The 18,792-nt window shown below is 40.4% G+C and overlaps 1 protein-coding gene across 1 annotated transcript in view; it reads left to right on the top strand.

The window, feature by feature from the left end:
* The window catches only part of GIPC2 (GIPC PDZ domain containing family member 2), a 54,704-nt gene extending 36,237 nt beyond the window's left edge, over positions 1-18,467 (top strand). Inside the window, exons 4-6 of the mRNA XM_077824790.1 lie at positions 8,236-8,345; positions 9,897-9,978; positions 18,316-18,467. Coding sequence (XP_077680916.1) covers positions 8,236-8,345; positions 9,897-9,978; positions 18,316-18,467 — 344 coding nt within the window. The remainder of the gene's footprint in view (positions 1-8,235; positions 8,346-9,896; positions 9,979-18,315) is intronic.
* Positions 18,468-18,792: the final 325 nt, after the last annotated feature.

Below are 18,792 nucleotides of genomic sequence, written 5' to 3'. Positions count from 1 at the left end.
AGTTCAGACCTGTAAAACCCCTGCTATTCATTTCTGAGACTTTCTTAAATAGATTATGAGTGGTGGAAAAGTTTGTAGTATGCATGTAGTACCATTTTTACTTGTGACCTGAATGCTGTACTTAAGTTTCCAGAAGCAAAAGGCTGGTGCAGGGGTAGGCAACCTATGGCACGCGTGCCGAAGGCGGCACGCGAGCTGATTTTCAGTGGCACTCACACTGCCCGGTTCCTGGCCACCGGTCTGGGTGGCTCTGCATTTTAATTTAATTTTAAATGAAGCTTCTTAAACATTTTAAAAACCTTATTTACTTTACATACAACAATAGTTTAGTTATATATTAAAGACTTATAGAGAGAGACCTTCTAAAAACATTAAAATGTATCACTGGCTCGCGAAACCTTAAATTAGAGTGAATAAATGAAGACTCGGCACACCACTTCTGAAAGGTTGCCGACCCCTGGGCTAGTGTAAGCCCACACTGCCACCTATTCTCAATGTACAGTATTTATCTTGAGATTATATAGCTACTCAATCTTCTCCTAACTTGGATTTCTAGCTAGTTCATAAACAGTGGTTTTCTATTTTATTTTGTCATAAATATAGTATATGTGCAGCATTGAACTAAGTACTGTACCTGTAATGAACTAATTTAACACATACAGAACTAATGCTGTGTATATATACTGTATCATAGTTTATATATATATTTGTGTATATATCTGTGTGTATGTATAGATATTCCCAAACAAAGAATCTTCATTAACTCAGAGTTAAGATTTGTCAAGTACATTTTCTTATAATGTAAACGTTAAAAAACAAAGCTAAGGTGACATTCACACCTTAAACAGTACCAGTCTATAAAGCATTAGTCCGCTACAATCAGTGCACAACTGCTCCAGTCTTGCAGCTGATAGCACATGGACAGACTGCAAATGACTCCTAATTAATGGCTTAAAACAGACTCCACATGAATCAGGAATAAAGCAGAAGAAGAACAAAACAGTGATAATGGGCCACAGTTTGACAGTTCTGAATTTTAAGCTTTTGGGATACTTTTTCAGCATATTCTCCCAGCTCCCACCAGCACAAAGGAATGAAATGGTGGAGAGAGTATTACCAGATTAAGAAGATAGGAAGTCCATTTTTGTACAATCAGCTCTGCAGCACCCACATCAGTCAACAGATTAAGGCCAGTTCAGCTGCTTATGGGTTGACAGATCAGAACAATGCTGCCAACCTTACAGATAAAATTCTATCCTAAGTGGCACTGCTGCTGTGAGGCTGAGACATGCCATGTCTAAGAGGTCTCAGGCTTTCTTCTATAACTACCAAAATGCAGCTCAAGTCTTACCCAAAATTAAACCAGGAGGCCCAGGGATAGATGAGCACTAGGTATGAAATCCTGGACCCATTGAAGTAAATGGCAAAACTCAGTAGGACCAGAATTTCACCCCAAGAATCCCATCCTACATGGTTGAAACTGATCCAGGTGCTTGGCACAGAAGAAGCAGACAGAACCTTCTTCTAGTTCCAAACCTAGTTAAATTGCCGCTTTGACCCAAGTAGCGATGGTGCTCACAGCACAGCCTTAATGAAAGGGTGTTGTTATAAGCTCAGTGCAGCTTTATAAAGGGTTGAGATTGATAGTAATGAACTCACCCTTCAATTAACATAATTGTAAGGATAAGATGCCACCTAAGACGAAAGGAGCATGTAAACCCATCCAGGGGCTTTTTGCTAAATATTGTTTTGGGTAGATGTGTGGTGAGGGAAGGCAGAGCCCAGGGAAACTGACAACAGAATAGAGAAGGAGGTAGAAGCAAAACATCAAGAAAGCAAAGCAGTAGCTGGGGAGCACAGTGTGACTTTGCAAAAAGTTAGAGAGAGAGCTTTGAGGTCTGTTCATTGAATAGGCTTGGAGCTGTAAGCTAAGGTCTGATCTACGCTTAAAATGTAGGCTGACACAGCTGTGACACTTGGGGTGTGAAAAATCCACACCTTTGTGTGTGGTAGCTATGCCAACCTAAGCCCAGCAAGGACTTAAGGAGCTGAACATTCAGCTCTGGAAGGAAATAAGAGCGTCACCGATCACAGTGGAAGACAACCCCCTGGATGATGAATTCAGCCAGCCAGAGGCCTTGAATAAGACCGGATATTTACAATCATTTTCTACTCCATTTGTAACCTACAGAGGTTCAGATGGGAGAGGTCTGGCTGTTCCAGCTCAAATGATGCAAAAGCCCACAATCTTTGAGGGAAAAACTCCGTGGTAGGCTTATCTGAATTCAGCATTATAGCTCAAATGAATGGCTGGGAAGAGGGACAGAAAAGGGTGTTTCTAGCAGCCAACTTGGGTGGCCCAGCTCTGATGATGCTACAGAACTTACCCCCAAAAAAGAGAGAGCTTTATCCAGGCCTGGTACAAGCCCTTGACAGGCGGTTTGAAGCTAGCCATCAACTGGATCTGGTGCATGCATAGCCAAGAGGGAGAAGGAGAGGGAAAGAAGAAACCCCCTCTGGACTGGCAATATGACTTGTTCCTGGCATACCCAGGTACCACCAAGACCTTCCAGGATAGATTGGCAATAGATCAGTTTATAGATGGTCTGCTGGACTTGGATTTGCAGATTAAGATGAATGAAAGGAGGCCAAAGACACTCCAAGAGGCTGTGGTGTTTGCCACAGAACTTGCCTCTTTTCTTGCAATAATGCACCAGAAAAGGAAGCAGAAGACTGTACTAGTGAGGAAGATGGAAGCTGGTCACCATGAGTAGGGTCCTACCATATTCACGGCCCATTTTGGTCAATTTCACAGTCAGAGGATTTTAAAAATTGTAAATTTTAGGATTTCAGACATTTAAATCTGAAATTTCAGTGTTGTATTTGTAGGGGTCCTGACCCAAAAAGGAGTTGGTGTGGGGGTTTGTAAGGTTATTGTAAGGGGGGTTGCGGTACTGCCACCCTTACTTCTGTGCTGCTGCCTGCAGAGCTGGGCCCGCAGTTAGCAGCCTCAGTCAGCAGAGCCGCCCAGCTCTGAAGGAAGCAGCGCAGAAGTACGGGTGACATGGTATGGTATTACAACCCTTACTTCTGCTCTGCTGCTGGTGGGGTGCTGCCTTCAGAGCTGGGAGCCCGGCGAACAGCCGCCACTCTCCAGCCACCCAGCTCTGAAAGCAGTGCAGAAGAAAGGGTGGCAATGCTGAGACCCCCAACCCCCCCCACCTGCAACTCCCTTTTGGGTCAGGACCACCAATTTGAGAAACGTTGGTCTCCCCTGTGAAGTCTGTATAGTATAGGGTAAAAGCACAGAAAAGACCAGATTTCACAGTCTGTGATGCATTTATTGATGACCGCGAATTTGATAGGACCCTAACCGTGAGTCCTGTAAGTACAGCTCTGTGTCTAATATGTATGATGAAAGAGGGGATTCTAATCTGGCTCAAGACTATTGAATGATTAGAACAGATGATAAATTTGGTTGGTAGAACAAGGGAAATTGGCAATAATGCAAAAATTAAAGGAAACAATTCAGTTAAATGCTTGTACTATGACAAATCTGGCCACAAAAAGAAGGACTTCTATAAATTTAAGGCTGGCCAGGACAGACTGTTGAAGATGTCTAGTGAAAGCTTCTCTCTGAGTTTGGGAGATGGGGGAAGCACTAAACTGAATGTGGCCAATTTGAAACTGAACTCCCAGAAATGTGAATTATTTAAAAAAAAGGTAATCTACCTTGGGCACACAATTGGTTAGGAGGGAATTTCCACTGTCCCTCCTTCACCACACCCCCCAAAAGAGACTGTACAGAGCTTGCCAACTTCCCAGACACTCATAGATATGTAAAGTTTTATAGGGCTCTGCTCCTATCACAGAAGGATCATTTATAGGCTTGCCAATATTGCAAAACCACTGCATAGGATGGGTGAGAAAGGGAAGTCACTTCAGTGGCCAGCAGAGCGTGATGTAGCATTTTCAGAGTTGAAACAGGCTCTTAGCATATACATGTTTCAAAACCCCTTTCATATACTAGTGCTTTGGGTTCGGGGCAGTATTGACACAAGAACTCCAGAGACTTGAGAGGGTGATAACTTCTTGCTGCAGAAGTCTGAATTTTGAGAGACATTATTGCAACACCCAGTATGAACTCCTAGGAACTCCAGCCTCATTCTGTACATGTTGTAAATTTGGAGATGCTTCTTCCTCACTATCAGCCTCAGTCAGTGCTTAATTTGTAATGAAGGAGGTGCCGGGGCTCAAGCAATTTTTTTACATTCATAACTGATGCGGCAAACCCAGAGGTGCCGGGGCTCTGAACTGCCAAGCCTGGAGGTGCTGGGGCTCAGCCTTGGCACAAATTAACCACTGGCCTCAGTTGTATAATTTTTTTCAGTTGTATACTGTTTGCTTGCTTGGATATAACCTATAATCAGCAGAACTGCGTCAGTTAAAAAGAGAGTAGGATTAAGGAAGAATACTGATGATATGCTAAACCTTTAAAACAAATTGCATCATAGCTGACTGGAAGCATTCCTGGGTTACATTCCACTGGTTAAATCTATAGAATGTCTTCATCACTATTTGTATGGGAGGAGGGTTATGGTCAGGATGGAGCATGCTTCCCTGCAATAGCTTTTTAGATTCAGGAACCTGAGGGACAGCTTGCTTGGTAGTTGGAGAACTTCAGTGCTATGATTTCACAAACACACACAGGCCTGGCCATAAGCATGTTAATGCTGATGTCTTGTCCAGCTGACCTTGTTGGGAGGCTAATTGCAAACACTGCCCCAAGCAGAAGAGCAGGAGTTAGTTGCTCAGGAGGATGGGTGTGCTGCTCTACCTCTGATTTGCAGAAGTGTCCATGTTCCTGGCTCATCTGCTAGAACAATGGGGATGGCTACCCCAGAATGGATCCCAGACCAACTAAAATCTTCCCAAAGAGATGACCCTGTTATCAGGATAGTGTGTGATTGGAAAAATCAACTGGAAAGTTAATTCCAGCCACCCTGGACTGTAGTGTCAACCAGACGTGCAAAACCCGTGGAAAAAAACTCAGAAATTGGGCTTGTTTTTGGCTTAATTGGCTTGTGATTTGCTTTTTGGCTTGTTGCTTGTTTTGTAGTTCGTTGCTTGTTGCTTTTTTTTTTTTTGATCGGCTCCTGACAAGCAGGGGTAAGTGAAGGCGGGGGGGAAGAGTCAGGGGTGCACAGCAGGCCCATCACAGTCCCAGACTGCACGTGTGGGGATCTAGTCACATAGAGGGTTGGGGTTCTTAGGGATTGGCTTGTTTTGGCCTTGTTTTGAAATAGGATTCGCTTGATTTTTGGCTTATTGTGAAAGTCAGGATGCTTATTTACCATGTGAAAGTTGGCAATTGTGATGTCAATTCATAATATCACAGTAAAACCTTTCTGGACACAGTAGGAAAGCTTGGAATTTAAAGATGAAATACTGTATAGGAGATGACATAGGTGCTGGAACTAGGGAGGCTGGGTTGCTCCCACACCCCCTGGCTTGAAGTGGTTTCCATCATATACAGGGTTTACAGTTTGGTTCTATGGCTCTCATTACCCCTGGGAGATGAGATAAACCAGTGGGTGGTGGATACAGGTACCAGCTAATTGCACCAGATACATTAGAAAAGGTGGTTCTGTAGTTGTGTCATGATTTTAAAACTGCTGGACATTTGGGGTTTGCAGAAACCTTAACTAAGCTAAGGGAGAATTTCTGCTGGGTTGAATGCAGGCTGGATTTATAAAATTGGTGCAGGAAATACAATGCTTGCATTATAAAGAAGGGCCCCCTAAAACTGGGAGAGCTGCTTTGCAGCAGTATCTTGTGGGGTATCTGGTAATCAGTAGTGGCTGGTAGCTATGGACTGCTTCACAGAATGGCCTGAGGCTTATCCAATAAGAAATCAAGAAGTTGTAACAGTATTAGGGGTCCTAGTGAATGAATTTTTCACCAGATTTGGAGTCCTGAGTGAGTTACACGCAGATCAAGGGAGAACCTTTGAATCCAGTGTTTAAACAGATTTGTAAGATTCTAAGGATCCACAAAATTCTTACCACCACAGCACACCCAGGATCTAATGGGATGGTGGAAAGATGGAATAGGACTCTGGGGGGGTTTTAGCTGGCTACTTTTGTAGAACAGTACCAAACAGAGTGGAACTAGCAAAAATCCCATTCCTTTTGATAGTTTATAGGATAGCAGTCATTCAGAGTACACAGTGTACCCTAAGATTTCTCATGTTTGGGCATAAGCTAAGGACGGCAGAAAAATTCTTGTATGGAGTTCCTGAAGAAGAACAAATGGATTCGAACCATTTGGACCATGTAAAAACCCTACAATCCAAAACTGAAAAAGTTCAAACCTTTGCTAGGGAAAAGTTGATAGCCTCTGATAAGATAAAACGTTTGTATTATATAAGTTCATATGGGGAAACTTTTAAAAAGAGGGGACGTGGTCTGGGTACACAATCCTAGAAGAAAGTAGGGTAGGAGCCCTAAATTGGATAAACCTTGGGAGGCACCCTGTACAATACTAACCCAAATAAATAAAGTGGTGTACAGGGACCAGTTGGGTCCCAGGACTGAACACAGTTACCTATAAGGACCATTTGAGAAGATATCAGGGGAACAAAATTTCAGCTTGGCTGCTTCCTGAATCTGAGGTTGTAGCTGTGGAAGGTAAGTCTGGAAAAGTTGTTACGGAGGTGAATGCCCCATCAAAACAAAATGTGCAGGGTCAGTTGCAGCTTACAAATTCCACAAAAACAATAGATGTTCCTCAGGGGCTGACTGAAAAGAAACCCGGGAAGAGAAAAACCCCAAAGAGATTTGGGTGGGAATAAAATTCTTTTGGGGCTGATGTGAAAACATCTTGATAGACAACACTGTACATATGTAAATAGTCAACCTTGTATAATTTTTTATTTCTTTCTTTTCTTTCTGTTTGGGATGGGTTATTGGATATTGCCATTTTAGGCTTCATTGGGATGATAACCAAAGCTGAGTTGGGGGTGGGGGTGTTCCAAGCTGGGGAAGTCTTGTTATGGGTTGAGTTAAAACCTCCTTGAGATTGATAGGTGTGAACTCGCCCTTCGATTAACATAATTGTAAACACAAGCCCCCACCTAAGAAAAAGAAGTGTGTGAACCCGCGCAAGTGCTTTTTTCGGTAAGTGTGGGGGAGGGGGTAGGAAGGCAGAGCACAGAGAAATCAGAACAGAGAGTGAGGTACTAAAACAGTGGTTCTCAAACTTTTGTACTGGTGACCACTTTCACATAGCAAGCCTCTGAGTGCGACCGCCCTTCCCTTGTAAATTAAAAACACTTTTTTATATATTTAACACCATTATAAATGCTGGAGGCAAAGCGGGGTTTGGGGTGGAGGCTGACAGCTCATGACCCTGCCACGTAATAACCTTGCGACCCCAAGATGGGTCCCAACCCCCAGTTTGAGAACCTCTGTACTAGAACCTGGTGACCACAGTGTGGCCCTGGAAGAAACTAGAAAGAGATCCCTTGGGTCTGTTGGCTACAGAGGCTTGGAGCTGTATCCGAAGAAACTGCTCCTTTTGTTCTTGATTCTGAGTTTGGAGAATTAGGACTTTGAACATTCTTTGTAAATAAACAAGATTGCATCAAAGAAAATACCAGATACCATCAATTTGTACTTGCAACTGCAACATCCCCAGGCCCTGCACTTTGACTAGCCTCTTGGGTCAAAAAGGGATAACAATGTAATCCTGGAAGAAAGCTAAACCTATTGAGCAGGAATCTACCTCTTAGTGTGGACCACAATGCAGGACTGAAGTCTGAGAATTCTGCCCGAGTAAAAACTGCATGATTTTTACCAATTCCCAACACTATTTAATGAATAAAGATTTGCTCTAGAACAGAGAACTAAATTTATTCAAATATGCACAAATATAGTAGAATGAATTATGCCTACATAGATGCATTTTTCAAAGGAGAGTCTTAATTTTATTGCAGAGTAATTTCTTTGTGCTTGTAAAGCATCTGAGTAGGATTCCACAAGGGCTGAGCAGTCCAGTGTAGTGACTCTTAATGCACAATTGGGGCCCAAATTATATCTAAAATATTGTAAATTATAAATTCAAGTTGCTCTAGATTTTAAGTAGATCTAAAAGTTGAAGCTACTGAGTCAGCTAAAGCGTACTTATTTAATTCTAATTAAATGGTACATTTAACGGTTGTACTTTTGTTTTTAGAAATGATTGAACCAAGGTTAAAAAGTGGAACTCTATCAGAGGCTAAAATCTCCAAGGGAAGAGAAACACTTCGATTGAGATTCAAAGGTCCTGCCACTGTGGAGGAAGTGGTATGTTTATACTGGGGTAGTAATGAGAGCATTTGAAACTTTTAGCATCTGTTAAATTTATGTAAAACATCAGATTTATCCTTCAGCAAAGTTTATGTGGCAAAATGGGATTTTCCTGAAAAATTCCAGCACAGCAAAATCTCAGTGTTTCTTACTTTGTTAAATGTCACTAAAAGTTTGCTTAAAGCTACATTCAGTACTGATGTCAGAAATAAAAATAGTGGGTAATGGAACAAGGTGGCTCATTAGGAAATGTGGAATATTTATAGAAATAAATTTAAAACCATATTTCTTGTGGCATACATATCGATGCTGTGAACTCTCGTGATTCTATTACAGGTCTCACAATATTTATTTCTCCCTTCCTCCCCCACCGCCCTTTTAAAGCCCCAGTTCCTAGAGCCATACGATTATGTGAGAATTTCAACTTGCATTTTAACAAAACAGTTTCTAAACCTGGTGGCTATGGAGAAAATCTAGAAAATATGAACCCCGAACAGCTCAAAGCCCGTAAGGCAAATAAAAAGTTTCCAAAATGTATTCCTTTTAATAAACATTTTTTTTTAAGATAATCGTGATTTTTTTTAGAGAGTCTAACTCATGATTTTTGAATGCTTGGAGTCTGCAATACAGATACTTATGTATACTGTGCAAATATCTGACCCTTTAAATCATTCAGAGATTAGATTGTTCTGTGTTTGTTCAGCACCTAGCACAATGAATAGGTCCATGAATAGGACTCCTCTGTGCTAAAGGTGGTAGTAATAATAATAATAAGTTTCAGTAATAAATTTATCAGCATCCTTTATCTGGAGTTTATAGGAATATTAAATTATCTTTGACCAAGGAAACATCTTTCAGCATTACCCTTCGTTGCTTCCAGTTATTATATCTCATTACTGATAACTCGAAACATGAAAGATGACTGAATCTTTTGGCATTTGTCAGGGAAGCGAAAGGCATGTCACATCTGTTTTCCAGCCATATAGTAAGCTAGCAATGGCATATCTTAGCCAAAAAGTAGGTAAGTGTCACAGGGCTGGCCCTTTAAGAGGTGTCAGATGCCCTGCCTACCTGCAACAGGCTCTGCTGAAGGGAAGGAGCCAGCCCAGCTTTGCCTGGGGCTAGCTAACTGCCTAAGTAGCTGACTCCCCTTAAAGGGCCAGCTCTGTGACAGTGAATCACATGCTTCTCACTTCATTGATGTGCATGCCCAAAATGCTGAATCCACCTGTCAGATGGAGGGATTTGAAATGTATATCTTCTGTTCTACTCGTGCAGAGTCACCGGAAAGTCAGATGTTTCTCACTAACTGTATTGTATTGTATTACTATTTCACCCTTGACTTTTTTGAGTTGGGGGTGGAGGGTAAATCTTAACCAAAACCCAAAACATTAAGATAGAAGATTTGCTTGCAATTTATTCATAATAAAAAGGGAATAAATCAGATCCTAAATGCAAAATCTGGATTAATTTGGGTATCTTGTAATTTTTGAAATTTGTAACCAAGATGTAGCATTTTAAACTCTTAAGTGTTTTGTTTCAATAAAGCACTCTGAAATTGAAGAAAAAGCAATAAAAAAAGTAGATGACCTTCTTGAAACATACATGGGAATAAGAGATACTGAACTAGGTGAGTATTTAATTAATGTATTTAGAACTGCTATTTGATTAAATTATATTCCTCTGCTTTGTTGTTGTAATTAATCCCTATCAAATCCTTCCTCTTCTATGCAATATGTATATGTAGTTGTGTGGATTATTGGATAGTGTGTGTTATTGCTCTGGTTTATACCACGAAGATATCTCCTTCAGTGGTCAAACAGAAGTATCAAGGGCCAGTGGTAAAAACGAGGCAGCAAAAACAGAATTTGATCTTAGTTACACTATTACACAACGCTAAGCACCTAAGATTCCTTACCAGTGGAAAGATTATCAGCTGTCGCAGATCTTTTCAATCAATATGTAATTTCATTTTCATACACTACTATAAATGTGATTAGTTGCCCATGGAAATGAAATATGAGGAAAGGATTCATTCAGAGAATGCCAGTAACTGTTCATCTAGGAATTTTGCTCATTACTTATCCCAGATTAGCCAAAAATACAAATCACCACAAGCGTGATAGTTATTCAACAGACAAACGATTAAAAGCTTTATCATTGACCCCTGCCCCCATTCTGTTCTGTTCTCCAGGGGCTTTTGATGTCAGATAATATTGCTATTCAATCTCCATTAAACTGACATCTTTCATAGTGTGATTGTGTTTAGAATACAATGCTCCTAATTTTAATTCAGAGGTTTAAAAAAGAAATGAGAAAGTAGCATCCATTATAACACATAATGGAGTCAAATAAGATCAAGCCATAATATTTGTCCAGTTAAGGATCTTGTAAAGTTTCAGGAATGACTAAGTGCACATAAATACCTAAATAGGTACAATGCTTTAAACTCAGTGGCAATGCAATTTGGCAGGTAGTGTTAGGGGAACATTTTCAAAGACACAAAGGGCCATTAGACTCCCAATTGCTTTCAATGGCAATTATGCATGTAACTCATTTGTGCCTTTAAAAATCTGTCCCATATACCATTTTACTAGAGTTCCATTCAGGTCTATGCAGAATGTGTCCCCGAGTTTGGAAATGCATTGTTCTTAACAATTTTAAGGGTACAATGGAAACTGAGCCAATAGACTCTGCTTCTTATTTAAAAATGAATGAGCCAGTGAAGGCCTCCACAAATGATTCTAACACTGGTGTGTGGTGTCTGGTGAGTGAATGGAAACTGTTCTTTGATTGGTGGGGCAAGAGAGACTCCTCCCTGAATGATGACAGTGAAGGCCACTTATAGAATTGCTCCTCTAAAGCTGAAGTCTCAGACACATGGGGCTACCTGGGACTCTTTCTTCTATCCTGGTAATGGTTTGATCATGGAAGACTGCTTCTACTACCAAATTGGACAGAAGAGGATGGGAAGCTTATGTCAATAGAACCCAATCCCAGAAGAGCTCTTCTGCTATTGATGGAAAGTTCATGACAAAGATGACTTCCTTTCCAACTTGGGATCTCTTCTCCAGTGCTTACGGAAAATCACCCTGTCCTTCCATGTTGCTTATCTATTAGTATGTCTCAGGATGCTGTATTTGGTCCCTTCTTCTGCTCCTTTAGTACCCTCTCTAACACTCTAGGCAACCTCATCAGTCCTCTCTGCCTCTATTCAGATTATTCCTAAATCTACTTTTCAACCCTTTACCTCCACCCCTCTCTCCAGTCTCATATCTCTAAACATCTCTGACATGTCTATTGGGATGTCTTACCACTATCTCAACTCTGCCCAAAACTTCCATCCAATTCTTCTTATCCGTCCACCACCTCTATTCTTCATCGCAATTGACAGTTCTACTCTTCTTACTTTCTCTGAGGCTTTCAACCCTGATGTCATAGAATCACAGAAATGTGGAAGGAACCTCAAGAAGTCATCTAGTCCATCCCAGCCACGCTGAAGCAGAATTAAGTACAACCTAGACTGTCCCTGATAAGTATTTTTTTAACCTGTTCTTAAAAACCTCTAATGGGATTTCACAACTTCTGTAGGTAACCTGTATCAGTACTTAACTATCCTTATTAATAGAAAGTTTTTCTTATATCTAACCTAAATCTTCCTTACTGCAAACTAACCTGATTACTTCTTGTCCCACCTTCAGTGGACATGGAGAACAATTGATCTTTATAACAACCTTTTACATATTTGAAGACTGTTATCATGTTCCCCCTCAGCCTTCTCTTCTCGAGACTGAACTTCCCCATTTCTTTCAACATGTCCTCATAGGACATGTTTCTAAATCTCATATAATTTTTGTTGCTGTCCCCTGGACTTTTTACAGTTTGTTCACATCTTTTTTAATATGTGGGGCCCAAAACAGTACTCCAGCTGAGGTTTCAGCGGTGCCAAGCAGACTGTAACAACTACCTCCTGTGTGTTACATATGCCACTCCTATTAATAAATTGCAGGGTGACATTTGCCTTTTTTACAATGGCATCATGCTGTTGACTCATTCTGTTTGTGATCCACTATAACCCACAATTTTTTTCTGCAGTATTATTGCCTTGCTGATTATTCCCCATTTTGTACTTGGGCATATGATTTTTTCCCCTCCTAAGTATAGTACTTTGTGTCTCTATCTCCTTCTCACATAATAGTATCTCATTAACATCTTATCAGCAAAATCTCTACCATCTTCAGTATCCTCCTGTTGCTAAAACGCTTCTCTGTACCTGGTCATCTCTCTCTTTGACTTTTGTATCTTTCTTTTCAGCCTCCCTGATTCTCACCTGCTCTCCCACCAATCTATCCAACATGACTCTGTGAAAGCTCTTTTCCTTTCCAACTGCTCTGAGTATCATCACTCTCCTTTATTGACTTCACTTGCTTCCTGTCTCTCCCCCAATTAAATGGCCTTTCCCCAAGAATCTTTGTTGTCCTCTTGTGTTCTTGTGTTTTTTGTCTTGTATATTCTATGCTGTAAGTTATTTGGAGTAGGGGGGTGTCTTTTCTGAGTACTGCAAACCCAGTGTATGTTTATGATGCAATATGACTGTTAGTTAATTATGAGGGAGAATAACAGGCATTTTGTGGGAAAGAAAAGAGCAAGTGTGTCTAAAAACAGAATCTATGTGGTTTCTGTTCCTGTCTTTGGTAGGTTGTGGCCTAGTTAAAATTGGCACCTGATTAAAATGAAACAATAAAGAAACTGGTTTCTAGGGATTCTTTTAAATATTTTGGATGGTTGTGTTAGACATGTAGTCAAAACCAAAGGATTCTCACCACCTGCTAAAGGCAGTGATGCACTTGAAATATATTGTCTGGAATGTCTCATTGGTATTAGGAAAGGGAATTATTTCTCTCTTTTTTTATTAAAGGCACAGGCCAGAACCACATATTGCTTGGATATTTTTGATGTGGGCAAATCATAGGGCGCATTATTCATTGCTAAATAAAAATTGTTGATTCAGTTCAGACTTCCAAAGTCATTTTATTAAGCTGGACTTAAGCTCGTTTATGGGGTAGGACTTAGGTGGCAATGAAGCCTCCAAACAGTTAAGTGTGCAGTAAGTGTTAGCAGGTTGCTGTCTAGGAGTGAAAGTGCATAAAAAGTTGAATGAGAATGGCAGGCAGATCGGACGACTCATAGATTCATAGATACTAAGGTCAGAAGGGACCATTATGATCATCTAGTCTGACCTCCTGCACAATGCAGGCCACAGAATCTTACTCTCCCACTCCTGCGAAAAACCTCGCACCTATGTCTGAGCTATTGAAGTCCTCAAATCGTGGTTTAAAGACTTCAAGGAGCAGAGAATCCTCCAGCAAGTGACCCATGCCCCATGCTACAGAGGAAGGTGACAGACCTCCAGGGCCTCTTCCAATCTGCCCTGGAGGAAAATTCCTTCCCACCCCAAATATGGCGGTCAGCTAAACCCTGAGCATATGGGCAAGATTCACCAGCCAGATACTACAGAAAATTCTTTCCTGGGTAACTATGATCCCACCCCATCTAACATCCCATCACAGGCCATTAGGCCTTTTTACCATAGCACATCAGAAGTATTATATGGTGTCAAAAGTGAAACTCAAAGGAAACTTCACCTCTGATGTTAAGTGTGAATGGGACTATATCAGAAAATAGGAAAAAGTGGGTAAAACATCAGAGTAGCTATGCGTCTATATATTCTAGCAGAGGTCACTATAGTTGACTTTTCAATAGACTTCTGTTCTAACACCCCATTTTCAATCACTTCTTATAACTTATTGAAATTCATGGTTTGGGGTGATATTTCCCAGGCTTGGCTTTTGCCTCAAGGTGGATTGTTTAGCAAAGTTTGAGGAAAAATGCCTTGGCCTTTTGAGTGTGAGGAGAATAGGGAATAAATATACTTTCCCCCTTAGAATAAAATCCTTCCAACCTTGTACTGTGCAGCTATTATAAGAAGCAGTTGGGGTAAAAAAGGGGAAAACTGACACTGTCTGTGAACCAATAAGATTTACTTAAAAAAATTATATGGAAATAGCTCTCCCTGACAAGTGCCTTTTTAATGTTTTAACGAACACTTGTCTGATTTGCTGTTGCAATTATCCATGGAAAATTGGACTCTGTAAAGATCAGTACATACTTCATGGAGTTTTCTCACTAGGCCATAAAGGACTTATTGAAAGGAAACCATATACTGTGAATGCACACATGGCTAAATTAGTCTCACAGTGAAAAATGAAATGAAAGTACTCAGTGTATGAGGAGTCCTTGTTTTATTTACTGCTAAGGTGTGCAGGGAATGAGGCAGGACTCAGCCTCACGCATGCAAGAACCTTAGTGGGACTTGAGAAAATCAAGAAGGATTTGGTTCTACATCTTGCACTACCATTTAACATATCGTAGTAAGGTAATTCCGCTCTACAGACACTATAGGTCAGCCTCAAGCTATTGTGAAAGTAACACACCTACTACTAAAGTTATGATAATTCCTCTCAGAAATTTCAGATTTCATAATATCACATGTATCTGAGCAGAAGAAGTTGCTTTAATGAGAATAATATATATAATGGGGCACGGGGGCACTGACATTATGATTACCATTGAGGAAGCACTTTTATTACAAGGTCTTGTTCTGAAAAATCTCACTGACTGGGCTGAAATTTCTCATGGGTGTTTCAGCTCTATGGTCACTTTTTAAAAAAAATTTAGTTAAACCTCTAATTAGATATTTTTGAGATGCTATTTCTGCTCTTTGAATAACTCATTTTTTAAAATTTCACTTAGCAGCAACGTTTTGGTTTATTCCCTCCTCCCCATGGAACCGTTTAGTTTAAACAGGGTTAATAACCTCTGGGAGTCAGGGGGGAATCTCAACAAGCGCTGTGAAAATCTCAGGAATTTCAGTTAGCCAGGAGTTTGACTGCACATTCAAACTCAAAGTAAAATTCAGTCAAAACTACTGATTCAATTATTTTCACCCAGAGCGATCCAAGTTTACTCATAACTTGTCACATCTTCACATAAGTCAGCTCTGGTTTGCCAAAAGTTCAGTGAACTTGGGAGGAGTTTCATGTTAAGAAAACTTGAAACCAGGAGAAGCTCACATGGTTTTGATCAGACAGATTTACAGGCTCCAGACCTGACTCACAGGTAGAGATCCTCTGCTAGTGGTTTTATGCTTCTGTTACCTTGGTCAGGCACTGTTGCATATGTTGTTTTACATCCCTCTAAGTGGAAAGTTTATAGGGGTTTTCGAATCCTTCCAAATGTGACAATAGTATTTTCTCTGTGGTGCTTGGGAAAACAGTGACTTAAGTATTGGATGGATCACAAAGTTTCAGTTAATATCAGCTCGCAATTTAAGAAAAAGACATGAGCCAATAAAGCAGAAGTGTTTTTGAATTGATTTGATTCTAGGCTGTAATATTCTCCATTGTTGTGAATATGCCCTGAGGCTGTGACATCTAAACAAATATCTCAGTGAGCAAGCTGTATTCAAAGGCCCAGTTCTTGGTTGTGCTGAGACTGCTTTGCATAGCTTTGCAAGCACCCAGCATCCCTAATATTATCTCAGCCATCCACTGAAGGATTCTCCCTGACTAAGGGGTCCTTGTCTGCATAGAGCTGCTCTTGTGGCTCCTGTGCTGACACCCCTTCATTATCCTTGCAGCTGGTGCAGGCAGCATGGCCAAGGCATCCCTGGGCCTTGGCAATCTCCAACTGCTGTAACAGGCCCCTGGGGATATTGGTAGCAGGCATAAAGTTAGAGCAGCCTTCTCTAATTGATCCTGGGTTCTAGACCAGTGCCCCGATGGTCCAGGGTTGGGAGGGTACAAAGGACACCCCTGTGTTTCCCCCCATCCTGAACGCCACCGATTACTCCTTGGCAGAAGCTGAAGATTGGGCCCAACATAATTAACATAAGTGTATCCGTTTCCAATCTGAAACCTGTATCTCGATCACATTTTCTCCTACTCTGCTGTTTTGTGAAAGTAAATGCTGGCTCACATCCACATACAGGGTTAATGTTGCTCTATTAGCAGAGCTTCAGCAGTCAGCTCTGTGCCCTAACAACCTTGTGTACTAGATGTGCTAGTTGTCTTAGATTACAATACAGTGGCTTTAAAGGGATGCATCATCCTATCCTTCTTCTAAGGCTTTACAAATACACTAGGGCCTAATGCACATTTTTCTATAGTTTTGTTCTCATATCTGCCTTAATGGCACTATTGCTGTTTCAGTACAGCAAATCTTCCTAACTGATCTTGCCACAGCGTAATTCCAAAGGCTGTTTGTGTTCCCTTACTCTGAAACGATGTTAAAGAGACCTGCTTTTCAAAATTCCTAACGACAAATCAGATATTTTTCCCCCCGCTGGATCTTCATTTGCACCTAAAATCTCTCCATGTTTAGTATCTTTTTACTAACTTTTTGTAAACTGTTTAAGTTTATCCTATACATTCTTGAGGGTTTTTTCCCAAGCACCTTGTAGCTATTTTGAAAGTGTTTATTCTGCTTTGTGTGGCAGAAGCCCTCTGGCATCTTCTCTTTGCCTTGCAATTTTCTTATAATCAATTTTTGTGTATTCATCTTTCGAATGAGAATATTTCAGATAATGCTGATAATTTCAGATAATGCAGAGAGCTTTTTCTTTTCATCTGTAGATCTCAAAGCACTTTACAGACAAGGTAAGTATCATTATCCCCATTTTATGTATGGGGAAACTGAGGTACAGATAGGTGACATGACTTACCCAACATCACCCAGAAGGCTGTTGGCCCAGTAGGGAAAGAACTTAGGTTTCTTGAGCCCCAGTCTATTCACTGGGCCATACTACATCTCTGTCTCCTTCTGTATCCATTGCTTGGCCAACCTGGAGTGCTCTGCCCTCTGTTTTCTGCCTTTTACATAGCAGAGAGATTTACTTTTTCCTGTCCAGGGTTTGAATTCTTTCATCCTAGAAAAGATGTAGTGTTTTCAGTGTTTTTTCTTGTCGTATTTACAATGTTCCTTTCCAAATGCTGGGCAAGCTGAGTATGCTCCTGATTAGGGTGACCAGATAGCAAGTGTGAAAAATCGGGACGGGGGTGGGGGGTAATAGGTGTCTATATAAGAAAAAGCCCCAAAAATCAGGATATCTGGTCACCCTACTCCTGATTGGGATCTGATTCACCCTGACTTCTGCAAGTGTTTGGAAACCAGTCTGCATGCCTTTTGTGTACAGGTTGTATGTTGCTCTCCATGCTCAGGTCCTGTGAATTCTCCACTTCCACAGATCATCCAGTGTCCAACAGTGTGGTTATTTTAACCTCTGGCTTGCTAAAAGCTGTTCTGTGAAGCCCAGTTGATTAAATGTGTTGCACTTTTGCATCTTGATCTCACAATTAAAATAACTGAATTTATGATAAGTAGTTGGTGTCACAATCTGGCATAAAAATTCTGACATCCTGGAATAGACATTGTGTTATGAAGGGTTGTGTCACGTTTTTCTGGTTCTTTAGCCCCAGACCTGGATTTACTTTCACAAGACACAAAACTACACATTTTAGTAGTAAGGATACTGAATCTGTGCTGAGCAAAGGAGAAATGAATCAGAACTAAACAGAACATGAACAAGATCAGGAAGAATTTGTCCCTAGGAATTCAACCACGCTGTCCCACAAAGCAGAGCACTTGTGATTAAGGGGGAGATTTAGGAGCATGAATCCTGTTGACTCTCTTTTGGGACTTGTGCTCCTAAATCTTGTTAGATGCATTTTAAAATCTCCTCTAAGCAGACCTTTCTCAGTGTTTAAAATATATTATTTTGAAATGTTACAATGAGCATGTAATTTAACTATCAATTTCTTTATGTTTTTATATATATATATATATATATCTTTCTATATATCTGTGTTTGTGGGCTGGTTATTTTTGTTTTTGTTTGTTTGTTTTTAAGCTGCAACAATGGTAGAAGCAGGAAGAGACAAGAACAATCCAGATGAATTTGCTGTTGCACTTGATGAAGCTCTTGGAGACTTCGCATTTCCTGATGAGTTTGTATTTGATGTATGGGGAGCCATGGGTGATGCTAAACAAGGACGATTTTAATGAGAAATGTACAATTTATTAATTGCTGTTTGAAGATAAAATTGTTTTTAAACAATTATGGGATCAGAATTTCAGTTTATTAATATAAACTATAGGCTGATGCTGTATATATTTGAAATATTCTCCTTTAAAACCTTTTGCAAAGTAGTATTTTCTGGGTACGAGTTTTGAAAAACCTTGTATAGCATCCAGTTATGCTCAAAACTAAAAAACAAATATTTAATCTACTTTTATGATTTAATATATGGAACAGTTCCATGGTTTCTGTTTAGTATTCCATTGATCCAGTATTTTTTTTCACATGTGCAGTATATTAAAAGTATTT

This window comes from Eretmochelys imbricata, chromosome 8 (genome assembly GCF_965152235.1).
Source record: "Eretmochelys imbricata isolate rEreImb1 chromosome 8, rEreImb1.hap1, whole genome shotgun sequence".
In the NCBI taxonomy this organism is placed as follows: Eukaryota; Metazoa; Chordata; order Testudines; family Cheloniidae; genus Eretmochelys; species Eretmochelys imbricata.
This window is presented reverse-complemented; position numbering and strand designations above follow the sequence as displayed.